Source organism: Onychostoma macrolepis, chromosome 02 (genome assembly GCF_012432095.1).
Source record: "Onychostoma macrolepis isolate SWU-2019 chromosome 02, ASM1243209v1, whole genome shotgun sequence".
Classification (NCBI taxonomy): Eukaryota; Metazoa; Chordata; class Actinopteri; order Cypriniformes; family Cyprinidae; genus Onychostoma; species Onychostoma macrolepis.
In genome coordinates, this window is record NC_081156.1 from 16,077,201 (window position 1) to 16,100,816 (window position 23,616).

The following is a 23,616-nucleotide window of genomic DNA, read 5'->3' on the forward strand; positions in this document are numbered from 1 at the left end:
CGATAGCTGCTCGTATCTCAGATTGTCTAACAGACATTTCTTGCTGGATGAAGGACCATCACCTTCATTTCAACCTTGCCAAGACAAAGCTGTTTGTGGTTCCATCAAACCCATCATTTCATCACAATTTCACTATCCAGTTAGGCACATCAACCATAACTCCTTCAAAAACAGCCAGAAACCTTGGAGTTATGATTGATTGATCAGCTGACCTTCTCAGACCACATTGCTAAAACTGCCCGGTCCTGCAGATTTGCTTTATTCAACATCAAAAAAATCCTTTCTTTCGGAAAATGCTTCACAACTCCTTGTTCAAGCTCTTGTTCTGCCCAGGCTGGACTATTGCAATGCTCTCTTGGCAGGTCTTCCAGCCAGTTCTATCAAACCTTTACAATTAATCCAGAAAGCGGCAGCAAGATTAATTGTTAATGAGCTGAAAAGAGGGCACGTCACACCCCTGTTTATCAGTTTGCACTGGCTACCAATAGCTGTTCGCATAAAATTCAAGGCATTAATGTTTGCCAACAAAACTACCACTGACTCTGCTCCCCTTTAGCTAAATTCATTACTTCAGACTTATGTGCCCTCCAGAATCTTGCGTTCTGCAAGTGAATGGTGAATTATTGTGCCATCCCAATGAGGCACAAAATAACTTTCACAAACTTTTACAATAAATGTTCCCTACTGGTGGAATGACCTGCCCAACTCATCTGAGCAGCTGAATCCCATCTTCAAGAATTGGCTAAAAACACATCTCTTCCATCTTTACTTGGCCCTCTAACTCTCTATTTTAATTATATTCTTTAAAAAAAAGACTTGTCCCCTTTAGACTTGCACTCTATTCATTTACTAACTGCTTGTTTAAAAAAAATCCTTTTCTCTATCCTTTTTGTATTCTATCTACTTATTTTCTTTTATTATACAATTAACAAAAAGCCTCAAACACTAGCTTGCTCTATTCTTTTTCTTTTCTATCTGTTTTCTTTTTATTTATTATATAATTTATTGTTTATTATATAATAGTGTTGAACCGGTGACAGGGTTATATGGGCTCATTGATGCACGTGAGGAGCGAGGCTGGCCCGTGTGGTCCGATCCAATAGACAAGCTACTGTAGCTCAAATTGCTCAAGAAGTTAATGCTGGTTCTGATGGAAAGGTGTCAGAATACATAATGCATCTCAGTTTGTTGTGTATGGGGCTGCATACCCACAGACCAGTCAGGGTACCCTGTCCACCACCGAAAGCACCAACAGTGGGCACGTGAGCATCAGAATTGGACCATGGAGCAATGGAAGAAGGTGGCCTGGTCTGATGAATCACGTTTTCTTTTACATCACTTGGATGGCTGTGTGCATCGCTTACCTGGGGAACACATGGCACCAGGATGCACTATGGGAAGAAGGCAAGCCGGTGGAGGCAGTGTGATGCTTTGTGCAATGTTCTGCTGGGAAACCTTGGGTCCTGTCATCTATGTGGATGTTACTTTGACACATACCACCTACCTAAGCATTGTTTCAGACCATGTGCACCTTTTCATGGAAACGGTATTCCCTGGTCGCTGTGACCTCTTTCAGCAGGATAATGCACCCTGCCACAAAGCAAAAATGGTTCAGGAATGGTTTGAGGAGCACAACAACGAGTTTGAGGTGTTGACTTGGCCTCCAAATTCCCCAGATCTCAGTCCAATCGAGAATATGTGGGATGTGCTGAACAAACAAGTCAGATCCATGGAGGCCCCACCTCGCAACTTAGAGGACTTAAAGGATCTGCTGCTAACATCTTGGTGCCAGATAGCACAGCACACCTTCAGGGGTCTAGTGGAGTCCATGTCTCAAAGGGTCAGGGCTGTTTTCGCAGCAAAAATGAGACCAACACAATATTAGGAAGGTGGTCATAATGTTATGCCTGACTTGTGTGTGTGTGTGTGTGTGTGTGTAATATGTAATATATAATATATGGGTTGTTGACGTGACATGGCATTTTCACTGTCCCACAATTAATATTGTCGTTATTTAAAATGCTGTAAATCGTTAAACATTTCTTTGTCCTACATGGAACTGCTGCTAAAAAAGCTGCAGTGTTATTCGATTTTTTTTGAGCCAAATGTCAAAATTGTCCTATAGTGTGACTGTCCCAAGTATGGTTCAGTAAATTACAACTTTTATCAATTAAAAAGAAAAGCATAAAAATGTTAATAAATACCCCCAGCATAATTGTACAAGTGTCTAATTTTAGTAAATGGCAATAATTCTTTTCATCTATATATTTCTGAAAGTGTAGGAACTTTTGTCTCTGAAAACCATGTTGTCCTATGGTGTGACACCATATCCTGATTTTAAATCGGCAATTCCTGAAAATTTTTTAATTAGTTCAAGGACCCCGTTGGTTATGTTACTGAAGCCCCATGTGAAGCACATGACACGTGCACATGGTTAATTTTTGTCTCAGAATTGTTCAAATATTTAACTTTTTTGGAACCACTACAAAAGTGTTACGTTTTGTTGTCCTTTGGTGTGACACCCCTAAATTATATTTTTTAATTAAAAAATATATGTTAAACTACATAATCATGGAAAATGATGCAGATGTGTCTTGCAAACCACTAATGACAGGTTAGCTCAGAATAGCAAGGTCATTAATTGACAGAAAAAGGCTGAAACTGTCCTATGGTGTGACGCCTATACTGTCACACCACAGGACAAGGTCTCTTTAAAAAGCATTTTAAATAATTAAATAATATCTGTTTAAATGCAATAATTACACTAGTTAAACTATTTTCTTTTTACATTAAACTATTTACTATTTTAATTTAATTAAACTATTTTGTACTATTATGAAGTGTCATGAAAACAAGTATAAAATGTGATACTTTGTTTTTGAAACAAAGAATCGAGGGAGAGAAATTAGTGGAAGAGAGAGGACACGGGAAAAATAGACAGAAAATTAACAGGGATACACGCAGAAAAGAGGAAATCCTAAGAGAACAATGCAGAAAGTAAATAGAACAAAAATGATGCCTTAAAAAGAGATGCAGCAGGGGTGTTAGCCTTTTTCACAAGAATCGGAAATTACGTCAGCGCAGGGTAAAGTTAGTTCCGTTACAGGTCTGTTCCCTTATAATAGACTTATATGGTGGAGAACGCTTAACATGAAGTTATTCACTTTATACGCTGAATAATATATATACATATATTATATTATATTTGTATATACATGTAACAGTGACATTGAAGTGAACATGTAACAATATAGTGCATAATATTAAAATAAAAAATGTAAGAAAATTAAAGAAACTTTAACAAATTAATGTCCCACAGACTTCAGTGGAGCATTTAAAATCTCACGGATGAAAATGTAGGTAGCTCCCCCCATGGAGTTATATGCAGTAGTTTCTTAATTGGTTCATCAATTACCGGTAATAGAAAAATAATTTAATTTGAAAGAAATCCAGTAGGTGGCAGTGTAGCTATACGTATTATGTGATTTCAGTAGTGGTAGCCTATACTTTGAGTTTTGCAGTCTTTGTCACACAAACAGAAGATTTTTTTTTTATATAAACTGATCACTAGAATATATTCATTTAGTGGATTTTTAAAGTGTGTGTAAATCTAATATTGCATAGGGTATTATTATTATTTTAATATGTTCTAGTAACTTACTGTCTTGATAAAATGGCCAGCGTATTTCTAGTTCCAATCATGCTTTGCATAGAACTGGATAAAGAGAATGTTGAATGTTGTTTTAGCGTTATGGAGTTGCTGTCATGTTTGACATTTAAAAGAGTTTCTAATATGGTAAAGTTTTTGTGGTTATCAGTGTGCTGAAGAGTAGAGCTTGTGCTTAGGTTGATGGTGGCAAGGTAAATGCATTGATTATAAGCAGTGACTGCACCATATCTTACTTAGACTGATTTGTTAGGCTATATGTTAAACAAGTTACATTTAGCATGTGCTGTGTTAGCTGTTGATTTTAAATGAAATAGATGGCATTAAGTGGTTCTAAGGCCACAACTCAAATATTTGAAGCCACTTAAAAATTTGTTTATGCCACAAATTAAGTTCTCTAACTCAATGTAGTGTTAGACGAAAATAATTTTATTAGTTGTCATAACTCAACAACATTGATGCAAACAGTTGTTGTTTAAAGACTTTAATTTCTTTTAGAGCAAAAATCTTTTTCATACCCACATAAACACACACAAACACATGTTGGGTTTCCATGTTTTATGGGGACATTCTATAGGCATAATGGTTTTTATACAAACTTCTAATGCCCTACACCAACCCTACACCTAAACCTACCCCTTACAGGAAAACTTTGTGCATTTTTAGGTTTTCAAAAAACTTCATTTTGTATGATTTTAAAGCTTGTTTCCTCATGGGGATCAAAAAATGTCCCCACAAGGACAAGGATTTCAGATATTTCCATATTTGTGGGGACATTTTGTCTCCATAATGTAGGCTTACCAGGACCACACACACACACACACGTTTGTTTGTTTTTTTAAAAAGTGGGGACATCCCATAGACGTAATGGTTTTTATACTGTACAAACTGTATGTCCTACACCTAAACCTACCCCTTACAGGAAACTTTGTGCTATTTCAGATTTTCAATACACTCCATTCTGTGTGATTTATAAGCGTTTTGAAAAGTGGGGACATTTGGTAATGTCCTGAAAAGTCACCTTCTCCTTGTAATACCCATGTCATACCCTTGTCATTATACAAATTTATGTCCTCATTTGTCACAAACACACACACACACATATACATACATAAAACAACTTCATATAAATAAAATCTATTGATTGACATAGGGAATGCCTATTTCCCAATAAATAATAATGATCATATATATATATATATATATATATATATATATATATATATATATATATATATATATATACACACACACACACATACATACTATGTACATTTTAATTTCTTTTACTTTTTACTAATTTGTTTCTTTTACTTCTAATAGAAAAGTAGGGCCTACTATAGTATAAACATGTTTTAAATATTTAAAAACATTTTTCACCATAAAGCTAAATAACATTTAGTTACAACCAAGTAACTCTTTTTTTTTTTTTTTACTGTAGCATTATTTTCTGTTTTACAGTGCAGTAAAAAGTTAAAATAGTTACATACAAGCTATCATGTGAAATACAACAGTATAACAGTATTTTTAGTTCAGACAGAGCTGTTCTCCCCGCTGACTCTGCGTCATAACCGGTAGGTGGCGTAATGTGGCATAATTTTAGTCTCCTCCAAGATTTTGACACGAGGAAGAGCGTTTTCCGCCTAAGGCGGGGTCACCATCTCTAGTCTGTTGGCAAACTTTAGCTGTTGAGACTGAAAGCGGTCGGCAAAATCAACATAAGTACATCGAGCCTAAATCCCGGTAGTCCGTTTTCTATCGCTCGCGGCCGTGTGAGCGTCAGTGTAGCGTGCGGCGGACGCGATCTGACTGCAGTCATGTCCGAAGACCCGAGCTCTCAACCCTGGTCCATCGACAAGGATGACTATGAGCTACAGGAGGTGATAGGTGAGCTAAACCATCACACATCAGCATCCAGATCACACCAATGATAGCGTAAAGGAGATTAAGACATCTGTGTCATGATCTCTGGGGCCCGGATGGTCTGTTATTTCAGATCTCCATCAGTAATTGAGTCATCGCGCCTGTAAGATGTTCAGTCTGTGTTAGCCATGCTAACTAGCCACCCGACATGCCAGCAGACTGTAATGCTTTGCGGACAAAGGCTGATATACTGATTGATTTGGGGATTTCATCGTGATTTATATATGACATATGGGGCGCTTGGTGGTTAAAGAACCATTACAGTTGACAACTTGCTGGCTAGTTTGGTGACAAGCTGCTTTATATAATGTTCATGCAGATAGGCTGTTGTTTAGATGAAAGTTTGACGTATTACAAGAACACTTTAACTAACTAGTTAACTTCTAAACGCATAACCAGAGCTGATTTTATTGTCATGGGACATTTGCATTTGGTCTTTCAGCTCCCTTTGGCGAGGGAAGTTGTCATTAAGCTGAAGGAAAGAGAAACATGAATAAAAGGAAGTGTAGTATAATCTGAAATGAATGCATATTAAAGCATGACTCCATTTTTACATCTAATGCAGCCATCTGAATTAGCATTAGGGGTATCATATAATAAACATTCCATTATATTGTTTAACCATTTTGTGTCATTAAAAAACAACAACAACAACAACGTTACACAGAGGTCCTTAGAGGACAAAAACAGCAGTGTCATAAAACCATTATATTACCATTTTTTGGACTCAGTTTTTCCAACATCAGTCCTGATCATAACTGCTAAAAATGAATTCATGTAATACTTTAATTGACAGTTTGTTTACATAATGACAATAGTGTTTTAATGAGAAAAAAAACACTCGTCAAGACATTCGTTATATACTAAATGCTAAGCAGATTTATTATTATTATTATAGTGTCATGGGTGTGTCAGTGATTGACAACAACATTGGTATTATTTTTTTATGCAGTTTTATTGAATCTATAAAAGAAAACATTTAGTATTTTTCCACTTTCACTGAGTTAGATTTTTTTTTTTACCAGCATTCCTGATCATAACTACTTTGCGTGTAATTACTTTGTGTACCTAGTGTAAAATAGATTTATTAAAGGAAATAAGGGTACAATATTAAAATTACAATAAAAATACACACTTCTGGCTAAATTTATGCTGTTACAACCAAAATTATCACAAAAAAAGAGAGAGAAAAGGTCAAAAATGTTCTTAAAAACACACTTTTCATCTATGGATTGTAGATACTACGATTCTCTGCATCTGTCTTAGTATGTTATTTCATATGCAGATTTTTGTTTGTATTACAAAATCAGTGATTAAAAAAACAAAAAAAAAATCACACATTTTGGATCTTTTTTTTTTTTCCGCTGTTATATAGGGAGTGGAGCAACCGCTGTGGTCCAGGCTGCATATTGCAAACCCAGGAAAGAGAAGGTGGCCATTAAACGCATCAATCTTGAGAAATGTCAGACCAGCATGGATGAGCTTCTGGTAATGTCTGTTTACTGCTCATAAAATTAGACAGACCACATAAAGGTATTTGATTAGGACCTCTCTGCTTAAACAGGTTATTTATGGATGGTAGTTTACTTTTCTGGCTCTCTTTAGAAGCAACGTGTTTTCTAATGAATGATTCTGCTGCCTATATTATTTTATCATAATTAAATGTGCATCGGACTGAAAGATTCATTTTAGTCCGATGCACATTTAATTATGATAAAACAATATAGGTAAAAGACACATTTGCATAATGCATAATGTTCTTTAAACAAAAACAGATTAGTTGAATCCTTTTGTAATTGAATAATTTAAGCTATTCTGCAAACATGCAAGAAAACTATATCTACCAATACAATTTTATTGTCTCTAGGCACAAATATTGACTTTCTGACAATATTTCAGTTTTATTAGAAATTATGCAATGCACATCTGGCTCAGGGTCTGTCCCATTCACCTCAGTTAATGATCTTTTTGCCAAATGGCAGGGTCATGATGTAACTCGGGTCATGTGCAAGGCAGCCACATGTCTGTCAGTCAGAGGAGGATTAAACTGGCACAGACACAAGGAAAGACTTTCTGGTTTGTGATTAAACTGTCAGAGTTAGAATGGCCTATGAGACCAGACTAGCTAACTACACTTGAATTTATACAGAAAATGTGTCTCTTTATCGTGTAGAATAGGTTTTATTCAGTTAATTGTATTTAAAGATTTCTATTCACTGCAAGTCTAGGGTCTTTTCTCTTTCAGTTCTGTAGCATAAAACTCATGAAAGGCAGCATCTTAAAGTAATTTGACCCAGAAGGACGTGGTTGAGCACTCATAGCGATCTGAATGGGATCTTTTGTTTGCAATTACTTACCATTATTGCCTTTTAGAAACCTCTGTTTATATTTAAACACTTACTGCTTCCTAACCTTTTCTTTCCTCCTTTTATTATTTTTTTAGAAAGAGATCCAGGCAATGAGCCAGTGCCATCACCCAAATATTGTGTCTTATTACACCTCCTTTGTGGTCAAGGATGAGCTTTGGCTGGTCATGAAGTTGCTCAGTGGTGGTCAGTCAGTTTAAAAGCTTGTCTTGAATAAACAAAAGTTATTAATTGATCTTTTGAAAATAAAGTGCTACATAATGCGATATCCTTCGATTCATATCTGTTTCAGGCTCAGTTCTTGATTTTATTAAGTACATCATTTCCAAAGGGGAGCACAAATCGGGTGTCATGGATGAGGCCAGCATTGCCACCATACTAAAAGAGGTGCTAGAAGGTCTTGATTATCTGCACAAAAATGGGCAGATTCACAGGTATATGGATGGTTTGATGTCTTTAATTACATTTATGTGTGCTTCATTTTCCATTCTTAACTTTGAGTCACTGAGCAATAAACTGACCTGTACTTCTCTCTGTAAAGGGATGTGAAGGCTGGAAATATTCTTTTAGGAGAAGACGGCTCTGTTCAAATTGCAGGTGGAGTTTCACTGTCAATACATTATTTTTGTCCTCTGATTATTGACAGTTGATTAGCTTAATAGTAGGATTTAAATATACTGTTGTTTAAATTATTTTGAAGGAATGCAGAATATTCTTATTTAAATGTAATATAATTTGATTGCCTTCATAGTGTTTATGTACTTTATGCGGAATGTAAACAGGAAAAAGGTGAGATAATTCTGTTTGCTTTCAAAGTCTCGGAATGGCCTCTAGATGCTCATTTTCTGGACTACGAAGGTTTTGATTTGATTATAGGTGGTGCCTGGCTCAAAAAGTATATAATAAACAACATGGGTCAGACGATTGATAGTTTTGTCGTCTGCTTTTCCCCCTGAAGACTTTGGTGTTAGTGCCTTTTTAGCAACTGGTGGAGACATGACTAGAAACAAAGTGAGGAAGACATTTGTAGGAACTCCATGCTGGATGGCACCTGAGGTGATGGAGCAGGTTAGTGTTGTCCCACCTGTTCCTACATCGCCTTTCATGTAGTTCGGAAACTGAATGGCTTTGTTATGGAATGTGATAATGATAATGTGTTTGCTCAATCACAGGTTAGAGGTTATGATTTCAAAGCTGATATCTGGAGTTTTGGGATTACTGCTATTGAGCTGGCAACCGGGGCTGCTCCATATCACAAATATCCTCCAATGAAGGTAAGCAGCAAGTCACTGTTTGTGTTCAGTTCATGGAGAGTCTGCTATGAAACCTGCCAAGGGAGCGATGAAGGAATGAATCGTAAAATCTGGAATTGAGTTGGCATTTTGCACTTTCGTTTCCATTGGCATGAAGTCAATGTTTGATTGGTGGTTAACACAAGCTTAAATTCATGTTTTATTCTATTACATAAAATACAGCAGTAATACCTCAGTCGTTGTTTTTTAAGCTTTTATGTGTGTTGAAAAAGGTGGTTGCTAACAAGTACCTAAATAGGACCACAGAGGTTGTCAAGGACATTAAACCTTTTACCACTTTTACAACCTTGTTGTATTTATACTTCTGCTCCTGCAATCTATTCTAACTCAAACATTGCAGCTTGTAGATTTTAAATGAAGACAAAAAGATTTGTTAAAAGCTTAGTGGTGCTGACATTGAGGTTATGCAACTATGGTGTTGTTTGTTTGTAGCCTAACTTTAACTTTTTACTTCTGCAGAATTGTATTTAGGCTTCCAAATTCATAAAAAACATATCCTGATGGAACAAAATGTGTGAGAAGCATAGTCATTTTCTGCAATAATTCACTCAGTCTCTGGTTGCTTAATGTTTTTGTCTATACTTTGTCCACAGTAATGGTTTGTCTTGGTATTTCTTTCTTTCTTGCTTTTTTTGGTTTAGGTTCTCATGTTAACCCTGCAGAATGACCCTCCTTGTCTAGAGACTGGAGTTACAGATAAAGAGATGGTTAAAAAATATGGCAAATCTTTTCGGAAGATGATCTCCTTGTGCCTCCAGAAGGATCCAGAAAAACGGTAGTGCATTTATTTCCTAAAGTTCACTGATTCTATCAAGACCAACAGTTTTTGGTCATATTATAAATGTTCAATGTTTTTCAACAGTCCTACAGCTGCGGAACTCTTAAAACACAAGTTCTTCACAAAAGCCAAGGTGAGATACTGTAACCCAAATTTGTAAAGTACAGAGAATGACTAGAGTAGTGACTTCTTGTTTTTTTGTTTTTTGATTTACTGGTAATGTGTAGTCTGTTTTATGTAGTTGCTGCTTCCAGCAGGCAAAAATGATTTAGTTTGGCTACAATTGTTGTCGCCTAAACATTTCCAAACCACTGGTCCAGCATGGCTGGTTTACTGTAACAAACACTCAGGATTAGAGTTTCTAAAGGCCATTTCCTGCTCATGGGATACAGCCCATATTGTAACAAACGCAGTGCTGCCTCAGCAGACTTTCATTCCTAGCGGCTCAGTAGCACTGTAGTCTGTGCGTAAACAGAGAGGCCTGTATGGCGCTGCAGTGCTGCATTACAACCCACAGAGGATGCTGTCTCTCTCAAATTAATTTTTTAGAATAGAACAACCTGATTTCACAGTTTTAACCAAAATATTACATTTGTGGAATTATTCATAATATATAACATAATGAATATATTTAGAACTAATTTTCTTGCTTGTAGCTTACTATAAAGTTGAATTTTATTTCTCACAATTTCTTTACAGAACAATGAATACTTGAAAGAAAAATTGCTGGAAAGGGCGCCAACAATAGGAGAGAGATCAAGGAAGGTGGGCGAGAAATTCACTGACAAATATTACACAATAATTTTAGTAGTTGTGCTTCAAGCATTGTGTTGTTTGTGTAAACAGGTGCGAAGGGTTCCGGGCTCCAGTGGTCGACTGCACAAGACTGAGGATGGAGAGTGGGAATGGAGTGATGATGAGCTGGACGTGGAGAGCGAGGAAGGAAAGGCTGCAGTGGCCGCTTTACGGGTACACACGCATCTGCTACATCGTTACCTAACGTTTGTTTTATTTTAGTCTGTGGATTTGGATAAAGCAAGTCTTTAAATTGTCTTTTTTAGTCACCAAGAGTAAAGGAGGAGGCTGTGCAAAACGCAGAGGTGAGAGTTTAGTTCCATTTCCTACTTTTTGAGTTACCTCAACGCCATTCTCAAGAAAATCTTGTTTCTGCCTCTTTCAAAGATCTTTCCAGCGGATCCATCAAGCTTCCTGCAGCCAGCAGCTGCAAGACAGTCTGAAGTGCCACATGCTGCAGATGACACTGCCACGATATCAGCGTCTTCTCTAGGCTCCCAGGTGAGCTCTGCTGTGATGAGTCACATGTTTGACAACAGTATCAGCAGTGAGAATGACCAAACAAGTGGACATTGTTCATAATTTAGGTTTGACTTTAGATCTTAAAATTGTATCCCTACAGGCTGGTGGACCTACTACGACAGGGCAAGACTCAGCCAAAACCCCCATCAGCCTGGTTCTAAGATTAAGGTATTTTTCTTTATAATCACTTACTGATGACCATCAATCAAAACCCAACAGATTAGAGTTAACCATACTGATGAGGACAGTTGCATGTGTACCACAGGGTTGTGTTGGCTTACCCTTTCTTTTTACATTGTATAAAAGTGCAAGCACTGTTCCCAGTAACTTAAAAGTAAGATTTTTGGGTGAAATTGCTCATTTTATATGACAATACAAATATTTCAGTTTGTCACTGAAAATTAGAAAGGTTTTTAGAGTGATGCACATCGGTGCAGGATTGAAAGAAAGGGCTTTACAGTGTTGTTATTGTTAACTAAAACTAAAAAAAAAAAACTTTTCTTTAATTGAAATAGAGATGAAATAATATAAAACTTAAATGTTATATGAAAAACTTATAAAAACTAAAATTAGAAGTTTCTTTGACAACTAACTGAAATAAAGTTGAATTACTAAAACTGAAATCAAATAAATTTAAAAAGCTTAATTAAAATATTAAAAATCAAACTAATAAACAAAGCAAAAGCACATAGCAAAATTGAAAAAATAACAATATTAGTATATAAATAATACTAAAATAACAGGTTAGTTCTACAACATAAATCAAAATATCTTCTGATAATGTCTTGTTTCTTAAACTGTTTCACGTGACTCTTTTTATTTATTTGTTCTAACAACAGGAATACAAAGAAAGAGCTGAACGATATCAGATTTGAGTTCATGCCTGGGAGAGGTTTGTGCAGTTTGCTGTTCGCTTGATTAAATATTGTCTGTAATCACGCAAGTTGACAAATTGTAATCTTCTATATCCAGACACAGCTGACGGAGTGTCTCAGGAGCTCGTGTCTGCAGGACTGGTGGATGGGAGAGACTTAGTCATTGGTGAGTTTGTCGAGATAAAAATAAAATTGAAAAGACAAAAGTTGGAAATAATTAGTGTTTTTAACTTAAATTCATTTTTTTAGTTGCAGCCAATTTACAGAAAATCGTTGATGATCCACAAACCCACAAAAATGTCACTTTCAAGTTGGTAAGTCGTTAGATTATGTGATGCAGTGGTCAGTTACTCACCGGAGGTGTTGTTTTATATTTGGCTCTATGTTTATCTTTCTTCCGTTTAGGCATCGGGAGTGGACAGCTCTGAAATTCCAGACGACATAAAACTCATGGGATTTGCTCAGCTGAGTATAAGTTAAAACAGTATTACCAGCAAAGGGAGAAAAACAAAAAAAACACAGACTTATTTGCACAACAGTGCATTGTAAATGCTTTCATTGGCCTAAAGAAACCACTACTGCCAAAGAGACAGAAGGAACCTGACACCACGTAGGATTAACAAATGTCGAATAGGACTGCATCCGAGTTCTTCATAGGAGCGCACCTCAGATGTTTACAGTATTCATGTATGCTTTGTTTTCTGTTGCTTTAAACATTTGCACAATCTGAACCAACTCCTAATACTGGTAGATGTCAAAAGAATGCCTTACTTTCGATAGTACTACTGAATTTACAACTGTAGGTAGACAGTAGCTGTGGATCTCATCTGTGAAATGAATGAGTGACTGTGTGCTTTCAGCTGTGTGGGAGGCGGAGGGGAGGATTGTCATTCAATAGCATTTAAGGATGCATGTTGGCACGCCTGTAAAGTCAGCTGTTCTCTGCAATATGGTGCATCATATTGGAGCGATCCGCATTGTATGGTTTTACACATTAACCAGTAAACATGGGAGCCACTTTACTCACAACCCCGTCAGACATGATGTTTCACCGTTACACCTGTGCACTGCACCTCATGGTTACACGTTTTAGCTGCTTCCTCATTATCGGGATACATTCCCATCATTTTGCATGGGCTAATGCCAGACTGCATGAATGATTTTTAACTTAAGATATGCTGATAATTTTGCTCTCACTTAATTTTGCTGGCTCTCTGTGAAAACAGGAGGTGCAAGAGAGATGAATCAAGATATTGAGCTAAAAAACGTGAAGAAGAATTTGAGTGTTTTTCATCCAATTGATATTTTTCCGCAAAGGATGTATATGCTGTTGTTTCAGAAAATTGAAATTCTCTGAAAATTGTGCATTTCACTTTATATTGGAAAGAGGTTTATGCAATTTTGTGGATTGAGCATAATGTTACAAGTTTCATTTACATGCATATCTGTTAAGTATAGTGGCAGCTGTTTGGATAGTGTTATAGATTTATGATGTTTTTTGAAGGAAATTCCAGTGTTTGCAAGGCAGCAAAAGCATTAACATTCTTGGTAATTCAAATTACCACTGATAGTCACATTTTGAATTCTCAATATTCTGTTATTCAACAGGAGATTTTCCACAAGTTTTTAAAGTTCTCAATCTATAAACACACCTGCAAAACAAAGTTGGAATGGACTCTATATGTGGAACTGAAGATGTATAGAAAAATGGAAATACATGACTTTCAATACATTGCTAGCCTTGCAAGCACTGTTAATGAAGTAAAGACCAGTGAAGCTTGGGACACAGTCACTGACCAGCAAGAAACAAAAGAAAAGTGACTTTAGGACTCATCCTGTGTCCAAGTAATATTGGCGATAGGATCCATTGGATTTGAATTTGTGGGCCTGTTTGTGTCAGTGTAAATATTTATGTTCATTACATCTTGCTTAATATCATCCGTCTTAGTTGTAGACTGCTGTCTGATTCCATGTTATATAGGCAGAAAATGTGTTCACATGCAACTTTTTTTTTTTTTTTTTTCTTTAAAAAACTAAATTACATGGTCATATTGCCAGTGATTTTGGCAATAACTGTTTTTATTTTATTATTATTATTTAAACCTTTTTGCTGGACTTTTAATATTTTGTTTAATTCTTCTTCTAACTGAGGATCTACACTCCACATCGTTTTCTCTCCTTGGCTTCCAACAAACAATACATTTTAAGATGGTTTTAAAACCGATTAATTGTAGACATGATCGGTGATTCATTTTGCTGTCACTTTCGCACTTGTGTGTATGTGCAAATGACTGTTGATTTTTCTTTTTAAAATACATTTAGTGTGAATACAACAATGAATGTGGGTGGGTCATCTTAACGAGTACTTGATCAAGAAAAAAACATGTAAATAATCAAATTGGTGTTGTTTATATATAATATAAACAGTATACATACTGTTCACAGTTGGCCTTTCTATGGAGTGGATGTGGTGGTTTGTCTAATGACTTGTTGGCTACTTTGTGTTCACAGTTGAAAAACAACACTTGGGTTTCATTACAGAAAAATGTATCCCTGAAATATTACATTAGCATGACTTGAGAATAGTTTATTTACTGAATTCTACTTTGTCAACAGTGGAGGGCTATTATTGTTTTCCCACATTTCAGTTTCTGTCTTGCTGTCTTTGTTCATCGTTGTTGGAGTGGTTGGTGAGATTCTTAGAAGGAATGCTTGTGGTCTGTCAGTTTTGTGTGTTTAAATTACAATGGCATGCCACCTTACTGTAATCATTGTGTTAAGATGTCTCCGATACTTTAAATAGACTGTCAAGTCAAAGGTTAAACACAATGATTTGATTTCTTTGATGGTCTAAATAGTTGTTGGCCCTGTCATGATTCTCTAAAGCCTCAAATATTTCCCCTTTTCTTTTGTAAGACACTTCAAGTCTCATTCTCTTTCTCACCATGGTAGTGGATGGTGATAAGACAGTATTTATTTTCACGTGTGCATAAGTGGTTTGCCCTTTTCTGGAACTCATTGGAAGTAATTCAACTGAGCACTTTGAAAATTGAAAGCATATTTTTGTTTCTCATTTGTAGGAATCCTTAAATATAATTAACTAAGCTGTTTTGTCTTCATATTGACACATCAGATCTTGTTATCTCTACATGCTCATATTTCTGTATGGTGGTGTTTGTTGAGGTGAGTTGTCTTAAGATCATTCCTCCATTCTGTTCTGTCAGCAGTCTGGAAGGCTGCTGTATTTTCACACCAAGCACATGTATGCGGGTCTTTCAAAAGAGGAATTGGCTGCATCTTAGTGGATTATTTAAGTGTTATTTTATTTTTTTTAATTTAATGTCTTTTAATTTTTTTCATGTTTTTATCTAATTGAACTTCAAGGAATGAATTGTCACGACACAACAGCAATGGAGGTATTACTGTCACTCTCAGTATGGTGTGTTAAGGACAATGGTAGAACACTGTATAGTATTTCACTTTTTGGGATTTTCAGTGCATGTGTACCCAATTATTTTTAATAATAATCAATAAAGAATGAAATTATGACATTTCCCTGCTGACTTGTCTAATAGTGAATGGCATAATGATGTTGAAGTGCTTCATGATCCATAATAGTCCTCTGGCACTTATCCAGTTTATTGCTTATTATATTGTTGCGTTACACATTACATTTACTGTCAGCACAATTTTTTATTAGTTTTTATACTTTAGAACCAAAGTACTACTCAAGTTCACTTGGTTTACTTTTGAAAACTGTGTATGTATGTGTGTGTGTGTATATATATATATATATATATATATATATATATATATATACACACACACACACACATATATATATATATATAAGTAAATAGATCATTGAAGTTTTTTTTTTTTTACAAGAAAATGTTTGCTTTTCTACTTCAAAATTACACATTTAGTGTTTTATTTGTTATTTATTTGTGAAATTTACAAGCAATTTTTAAGTGATAATTTTTTTGCTGCCAAATTTTCGTAGATACATGCAGAGATAGACATTATATACATGCATACATACACACATATATATATATATATATATATATATATATATATATATATATATATATATATATATATATATATATATATATATATATATATATATATATATATATATTATATAATCTCTCTGTCTGACAAGACATTTGAATGTTGACCCATTATGCTTTCCTTGCAATAACATGACCATTGTTCTCTGTGTATATGACTTTCTGTGACATATTCACATGATTATGTAGTTAAATATTAATTTGATTTGTTTTCTAGTATAACTTCTCAAGCTTTCTTGGTTTGTTTCTCTTCTGGACCACCATGGCTGATTTTGGGGAGATTTTAGAAACTATAGGCGACTTTGGGCTTTTCCAAAAGCTTCTCTTGTTTGCTTTGTGCTGTCCGAATCTCATTCTGCCTTTTCAGTTATCCAGCCTCGTCTTCAACCACGCAGACACAAACCACCATTGCAATGCTGACTGGATCCTTCAGGTGGGTCCCAATTTGACAAAGGAAGATCAGCTCAACCTGACTTTGCCCAGGCTCCCGGATGGCTCTTTCAGTCCCTGTCAGATGTATGTGCCTGTGGACTGGGATCTGTCTGCTATCCAGGAATACGGCCTAAACAAAACCACCACTTGCACTGATGGATGGGTGCATAATGATACTATTTATGAGGCAACCATTGTCACCGATGTAAGTACTACCACTGGTGTGTTTCAAATAAACATGTTGAAAAGGTAACTTGGGTTTAGTTACCCATAATTTCGAAGACATTTGACTTGTGGTCACACTACAATGTAATTTAACTACCATGTGTTTAAATGACCTCACTTTGAGCTGATTTAGACAACAATATGCTGTTTACATCAAGAAAGCCTTCATAAGTGCCTGATGTTTTTGTGATTTTTGCAGTTTGATCTTGTATGTGACAATGCAAATTTGTTTCGGGGAGCGCAGACAATATTCCTCGCTGGAGTACTAGTTGGAGCTGTACTTTTTGGGCCTTTTTCAGAATCGTAAGTGTTAAAAATCGATGTACTTAAGATTAAATATGGAATAGATCAATTTAAAGTGTCCTTGACAGTGTAATTACACAAAAAAGTACAGAGTAATATTAAATATAATTTACTGTTATCATTATTGTTAGTACATGTAACGCTTAACAAGGGCACTGTGAAACAAATTGTTACCTAGATTCGTCTTTGATCCCCCACATATCAAGCTTCATGCCATGTATACAGGTGCATCTCAATAAATTAGAATGTCGTGGAAAAGTTAATTTATTTCAGTAATTCAACTCAAATTGTGAAACTCGTGTATTAAATAAATTCAATGCACACAGACTGTAGTTTAAGTCTTTGGTTCTTTTAATTGTGATGATTTTGGCTCACATTTAACAAAAACCCACCAATTCACTATCTCAACAAATTAGAATATGGTGACATGCCAATCAGCTAATCAACACAAAACACCTGCGAAGGTTTGCTGAGCCTTCAAAATGGTCTTTCAGTTTGGTTCACTAGGCTACACAATCATGGGGAAGACTGCTGATCTGACAGTTATCCAGAAGACAATCATTGACACCCTTCACAAGGAGGGTAAGCCACAAACATTCATTGCCAAAGAAGCTGGCTGTTCACAGAGTGCTGTATCCAAGCATGTTAACAGAAAGTTGAGTGGAAGGAAAAAGTGTGGAAGAAAAAGATGCACAACCAACCGAGAGAACCACAGCCTTATGAGGATTGTCAAGCAAAATCGATTCAAGAATTTGGGTGAACTTCATAAGGAATGGACTGAGGCTGGGGTCAAGGCATCAAGAGCCACCACACGCAGACGTGTCAAGGAATTTGGCGACAGTTGTCGTATTCCTCTTGTTAAGCCACTCCTGAACCACAGACAACGTCAGAGGCGTCTTACCCGGGCTAAGAAGAAGAAGAACTGGACTGTTGCCCAGTGGTCCAAAGTCCTCTTTTCAGATGAGAGCAAGTTTTGTATTTCATTTGGAAACCAAGGTCCTAAAGTCTGGAGGAAGGGTGGAGAAGCTCATAGCCCAAGTTGCTTGAAGTCCAGTGTTAAGTTTCCACAGTCTGTGATGATTTGGGGTGCAATGTCATCTACTGGTGTTGGTCCATTGTGTTTTTGAAAACCAAAGTCACTGCACCCGTTTACCAAGAAATTTTGGAGCACTTCATGCTTCCTTCTGCTGACCAGCTTTTTAAAGATGCTGATTTCATTTTCCAGCAGGATTTGGCACCTGCCCACACTGCCAAAAGCACCAAAAGCTGGTTAAATGACCATGGTGTTGGTGTGCTTGACTGGCCAGCAAACTTACCAGACCTGAACCCCATAGAGAATCTATGGGTTATTGTCAAGAGGAAAATGAGAAACAAGAGACCAAAAAATGCAGATGAGCTGAAGGCCACTGTCAAAGAAACCTGGGCTTCCATACCACCTCAGCAGTGCCACAAACTGATCACCTCCATGCCACGCCGAATTGAGGCAGTAATTAAAGCAAAAGGATACCAAGTATTGAGTACATATACAGTAAATGAACATACTTTCCAGAAGGCCAACAATTCACTAAAAATGTTTTTTTTTATTGGTCTTATGAAGTATTCTAACTTGATGAAATAGTGAATTGGTGGGTTTTTGTTGAATGTGAGCCAAAATCATCACAATTAAAAGAACCAAAGACTTAAACTACTTCAGTCTGTGTGCATTGAATTTATTTAATACACGAGTTTCACAATTTGAGTTGAATTACTGAAATAAATAAACTTTTCCACGACATTCTCATTTATTGAGATGCACCTGTATATATTATATTATATTATATTATATTATATTATATTATATTATATTATATTATAATGAATATGATTATAATATACACCATCATAGAAATGTACTCCATCTGATGTCTGTGACATGAAAAATAAAGTCATATCATGTATTCAGCATATAGAAAAGATTTCATTCCATGCATGATGTCAATCAATAGTCCTCTGTAGTAAATAATATATTTTTTCTTGTCTTTCTCCCTCTCTCTCTTTTTTTAAATGTTTAAAAAAAAAATGAACTCAAGGTTTGGTCGCAAGCGAGCTACACAGATACCTATGGTGCTTATGCTAATATTCACAGTTGTGACTGGTGTCGCTCCAAACTTTTATGTGTACCTCGCATCACAGTTCATTGTTGGTATTGCTTTTGGAGGATTTCGGATCAACAGCATTATCCTTGGTATGAGACAATATTTAGCATCATCCCTGGCTATCAGCAGATTGAATATTCAATGTAAAATATCAGATAGCTGATCAACTTACTAGAAAATATAATATTTTTAGACTTTCATTTTGTCATCAACAAATCAGTTGAAAGGTCTTGTGTAAGACTATATATGGGCTATGTGTTATATGACTGTAAAATACAGAGTAGCTGTTTTTCATCATTAAAATTCCTATAATGTGTGTTTATCACAATGTTTTCATCCTCACTGTAGCCACCGAGTGGATTGGAGTCGCTCAGAGATCCTATGCAGCCTGTCTGAGTCAAGTCCTGGCCGCTTTGGGGCAGGTCATGTTTCTTGCCGTTGTTTATTATGTCAGGGACTGGAGACTGGACCAATTTATAATGGCTGGCCCCCTTGCATTTGTGGTCATCTACATATGGTATGTGTGTTCTTGTTTAAAATCATTTCAATGCAGTTCAGTAATTTTGCATTTGTTTTGAAGGATTTGTGAGTGAATTAAATAATTTGATATGCATACCAATATAGGTTTATTCCAGAGTCTGCCAGATGGCTTCTTGTTCGTGGAAGAACTACAGATGCGAAAGAAATTATTCAGAAGGCAGCGGCAATCAACAAACGTACAGTTCCAGACTCATTAGTGGAGAAGGTGGAGATATATTTCACTAATTAACACATCAAGCCAAAGGACAGGGCCGTTTGTCTTAAATAACACAATATGGATAACATATTTTGTTAGGTCCTAAATGAAAAGCCTGTTGAAAGAGGAGGTATAAAAATCCTGTTTACTTCCCGTGTGCTCCGGAAATATTTCTTAACCATTACCTTCGCATGGTGAGTTTATTCACAGAGAAACTTTTGTTTTCAAACTTTTTTCACTGAACTTTTCAGGGTTCAGTTCATATCAAAATTTGAATGGCTCTCTGTGGTGTTTATATTCAGGTGTGCACTAAACCTAGCGTACTACAGCCTCACTCTGAATGTGGGGAAGTTCGGCCTTAATATTTTTCTCAATCAACTCATATTTGGCCTCTCTGAGATTCCTGTCCACTTCCTCTGCATGTGGTCTTTGGAAACGTCTGGAAGGAAGGTGTCTCTGATGGTTGCCCTCATAGTTGGAGGGTCCCTCTGTCTCCTGACACTTGCAGTTCCACAAAGTAAAACCTTTTTCCATATGTAACATACTGTAACATACAAAGAATCAGCACTTAACCATGTGATGCTCTTCTTAAGGTAATTTCATCGCCATCGCTGCTCTTGCCACTTGTGGAAGATTTCTCATGAACGGCGCAGGCAGTGTTTGCAACGTTTATATTCAAGAACTCTTCCCCACCTCCATTCGGTAAGCATGAGCATGTGTTTTTTTCTCTAGTTGTGAATGAGACTGTTGTTTTTAATGCAGTTATGTAATAATCCACTTGTTGATTTCCAGTCAGACAGCCATGGGCCTGAGCTCCACTGCAGCACGAGTCGCAAGTATGTTGGCTCCTGTGGTGAACATGCTGGAGATCTACCACTTCACTATTCCCACTCTGGTGTTAGGCAGCCTGGCACTAGCGAGTGGGATAACGGCCTTCCTGCTTCCTGAGACCAGACGCACTGAGCTGCCTGGTTCAACAGAGGAGGCAGAGGGCAAGAGGTACATTTGCTATTACATTGAAAAAGTCTTCAAAACTGGTGAAAATACTTATATTTAGTGAAATTCTGCTGATAAAAGTGATTTTTCACTCAACATATCTCAAATTTAGTTGCATGACTGTAATACTTACGTTACAAATTAAGTCTCTTAAATATACATTTTTACATTTTATATTTTGTCAAGAGAAAATAACACACTATCCCTCTCTATTTCTCAAAAGGAAACCAAAAATGGCTTACTCTGCACCTGGAGATTGTGAAGACATCAAAGCAACCAAGTTATAACCTTGTCTTTGTGGCTAGTGTTATTATTCTGTTCAACGGTTTTCATTGTAGTGATATGCAGAAATAACAATCAGATTTGTACTATAATTTCTGTATTTTAGTAAAAAGATTTGTAGATTTAGTGTTGTGTATGTAAAATAATATGCAATAAACCTCATTTGAATTGTTTTATTTTTTTATGACCCAATTATTAAATTTTTTGATGAACATGGTCATTACATTGGTTCATGATGATCAACATTAACATGAAAATTATGTACTTTTCTTGCATATATTTTTGTGGATTATATGAAGACTACATGGATTATTGATGTAAACTTTGCTAAATAAATCTATTTATTCCCCTATGTCACAGAAATATTAGTCATAGCAGACATATAAAAAAAAAAAAATGACTGATTAATACAAAGCACAAAAAAGTTAGTCTGATTTAACTGAACAACCTCTGTAGAATCAAAATGAAGTAATTGTCAAATACTAACATTTATCTAAAAACATTAAGTAACGCTACATTAGATATTGACACTTATGTTAATATACATTAATTAATCAGATCTAAAAGTAACACCACATTAAAATAGCATAATATACATTGATTAATTAATCAATCAAATGTCAGTAATAAAATTTGTGAATTGTACAGAAAAGGCAAATCGATATACCTGCTTATTTAAATGTAAGATATTAATCTTTTTTTTTTGTGTGTGTGTAATGAAACATGATGGCACAGACACTACCCCAAAAAGTCAGACATCCAGTCATTTTCAGGCTTTTGCTGCAGCACAGCATTGGTGTCAGGGTTTCTTGGATCTGCGATGGAGGCGGTATCCTGTGCTGGTTCTGGAGACATGGCAGGAACGGATGAAAATATGTCATCTGGAAATAAGTTGGTCGCTTTTGTCTCTGCAGCCTCACCGTGACTCTCTAACCCAGTGAAATCGTCAAATGGGTTTGCAGTTCTTTGCATTGTTTCCATACTGAATGTATTTGTGTCTGTGCTGTCAATAACACTTGAAAAGATGTCGTTTGGGAAAGGATCAGCACTCATGTGACTGAATGCAGCTGTAGATGGATCTTTCTCAGAGCTGAAGAAATCAAAAGCTTCTATTTGAGATGACTCAATTAGCTCTTGGCCAAAAAGGTTTTGATCTGGCACATTAGAGGTTGATTGATCGCCTTTACTATCAAAAACATTATTAACCTCACTTTGAATTAGATTTTCCTGTTCAAGGTCAGAGCTTTTTTGTTCAAACACATTTGAAGTAACTGATAGTGTTGATGGGTCACCTTCAGAACTTATAAAGTCAAAAACTCCAGTTGGTGCCAGTTGACCATCTGTTATTCCCTCAAAAGGGTTTTGACTTTGAGTCTCACTGTTTGTCATAATATCAAAGAAATTATTAGTGGATGATTGATCAAAGGCAGTGAGCATATTGTCGCCTCCAAAGAAATCCATTGTTTGGACTGGTGCATTGTTCATACCAAAGGGATCATCAATCATTTCTGAGGAAACGCCAGCTTCATTTTTATTGACTTCAGTTAAGGTGTTTCCAAAACCATATGAGTTTGCCTCAATATTTAACTCTGACGAACCAAAAATATCAAGAGTCTTTTGATTGAAATTCACAGGACTTGATGTCATATCTCCACTTTCTCCCTGAGCTTTTTCTCCAAACGGGTCTTCTTGAATAAAGGAGCTCCCTATATCTACTGATGGAGTTTCCAAATCCATATTGTCTGTCATTGGATCACTGTGTGTATAATCAGATGTATCTGAACCTGAAAAAGCCATGGCATCTGTGTTAGGGCCCGTAACTTGAGATGTAAATGAATCAAGAAAACCAGTTGTATCTTCATTCTGAGGCAAAGAGGAGTTGAGGCTCTCCTCAAGACCTGAAGGTTTTGAAGAGTCTAGAGAGGTCATATCTACATGAATGTGTTCTTGTGAAGGAATAAGAGCCTCATTTATATCAATCTCCCCAAAACCGACAGAAGCGGGCTTGTGTTGATCAACTGACTCGAGGTCTATTGATGGCACAGTCTCATCAGCAGAGCTTCCAGGCAAGAGGATGGGATTTTCAAGACCCTCAATTAGGTTTGGTTCTTCTGCAACATCACTTAGTTGGTTTTGTGTTGGTTTAATGGGCTCTTGAGGTGTGTTTTGACAGGTGGGCTCAGTCGAAGGTA

At 36.3% G+C, this 23,616-nt stretch overlaps 2 protein-coding genes across 3 annotated transcripts; both read left to right on the forward strand.

The window, feature by feature from the left end:
* The first annotated feature begins 5,267 nt into the window (after nt 1-5,267).
* Nucleotides 5,268-14,814, forward strand: oxsr1a (oxidative stress responsive kinase 1a). The gene is made up of 18 exons (XM_058759466.1): nt 5,268-5,554; nt 6,966-7,078; nt 8,034-8,142; nt 8,249-8,390; nt 8,498-8,553; nt 8,915-9,024; nt 9,129-9,230; nt 9,911-10,044; nt 10,132-10,180; nt 10,747-10,812; nt 10,894-11,016; nt 11,109-11,147; nt 11,230-11,343; nt 11,465-11,532; nt 12,204-12,256; nt 12,337-12,405; nt 12,489-12,553; nt 12,645-14,814. The coding sequence occupies exons 1-18, from the start codon at nt 5,485-5,487 to the stop codon at nt 12,717-12,719; spliced, it is 1,557 nt and encodes a 518-aa protein (XP_058615449.1). The 5' UTR covers nt 5,268-5,484; the 3' UTR covers nt 12,720-14,814.
* A 1,630-nt stretch (nt 14,815-16,444) lies between these two features.
* On the forward strand, nt 16,445-21,485 carry slc22a13a (solute carrier family 22 member 13a). 2 transcript variants are annotated; one of them, XM_058755374.1, is made up of 10 exons: nt 16,445-16,952; nt 17,172-17,275; nt 19,345-19,499; nt 19,759-19,927; nt 20,035-20,155; nt 20,246-20,340; nt 20,449-20,663; nt 20,740-20,848; nt 20,939-21,145; nt 21,366-21,485. In XM_058755374.1, exons 1-10 carry the CDS (start codon nt 16,578-16,580, stop codon nt 21,427-21,429), a joined length of 1,614 nt encoding a protein of 537 aa, XP_058611357.1. In that variant the 5' UTR covers nt 16,445-16,577; the 3' UTR covers nt 21,430-21,485. The 2 variants fall into 2 exon arrangements, with proteins under 2 accessions (XP_058611357.1, XP_058611368.1); XM_058755385.1 differs by lacking the exon at nt 21,366-21,485 and having other exon boundaries at nt 20,943-21,099.
* Nucleotides 21,486-23,616: the final 2,131 nt, after the last annotated feature.

Bases quoted from the DNA above. Each gene is read 5' to 3' on its own strand.
- slc22a13a (XM_058755374.1), top strand. From the start codon at position 16,578: ATGGCTGATTTTGGGGAGATTTTAGAAACTATAGGCGACTTTGGGCTT. The intron at 19,500-19,758 runs GTATGAGACAAT...TCCTCACTGTAG, and splicing joins GATCAACAGCATTATCCTTG to CCACCGAGTGGATTGGAGTC. The intron at 21,146-21,365 runs GTACATTTGCTA...ATTTCTCAAAAG, and splicing joins GAGGAGGCAGAGGGCAAGAG to GAAACCAAAAATGGCTTACT.
- oxsr1a (XM_058759466.1), top strand. From the start codon at position 5,485: ATGTCCGAAGACCCGAGCTCTCAACCCTGGTCCATCGACAAGGATGAC. The intron at 7,079-8,033 runs GTAATGTCTGTT...TTATTTTTTTAG, and splicing joins CCAGCATGGATGAGCTTCTG to AAAGAGATCCAGGCAATGAG. The intron at 9,231-9,910 runs GTAAGCAGCAAG...TTTTTGGTTTAG, and splicing joins ACAAATATCCTCCAATGAAG to GTTCTCATGTTAACCCTGCA.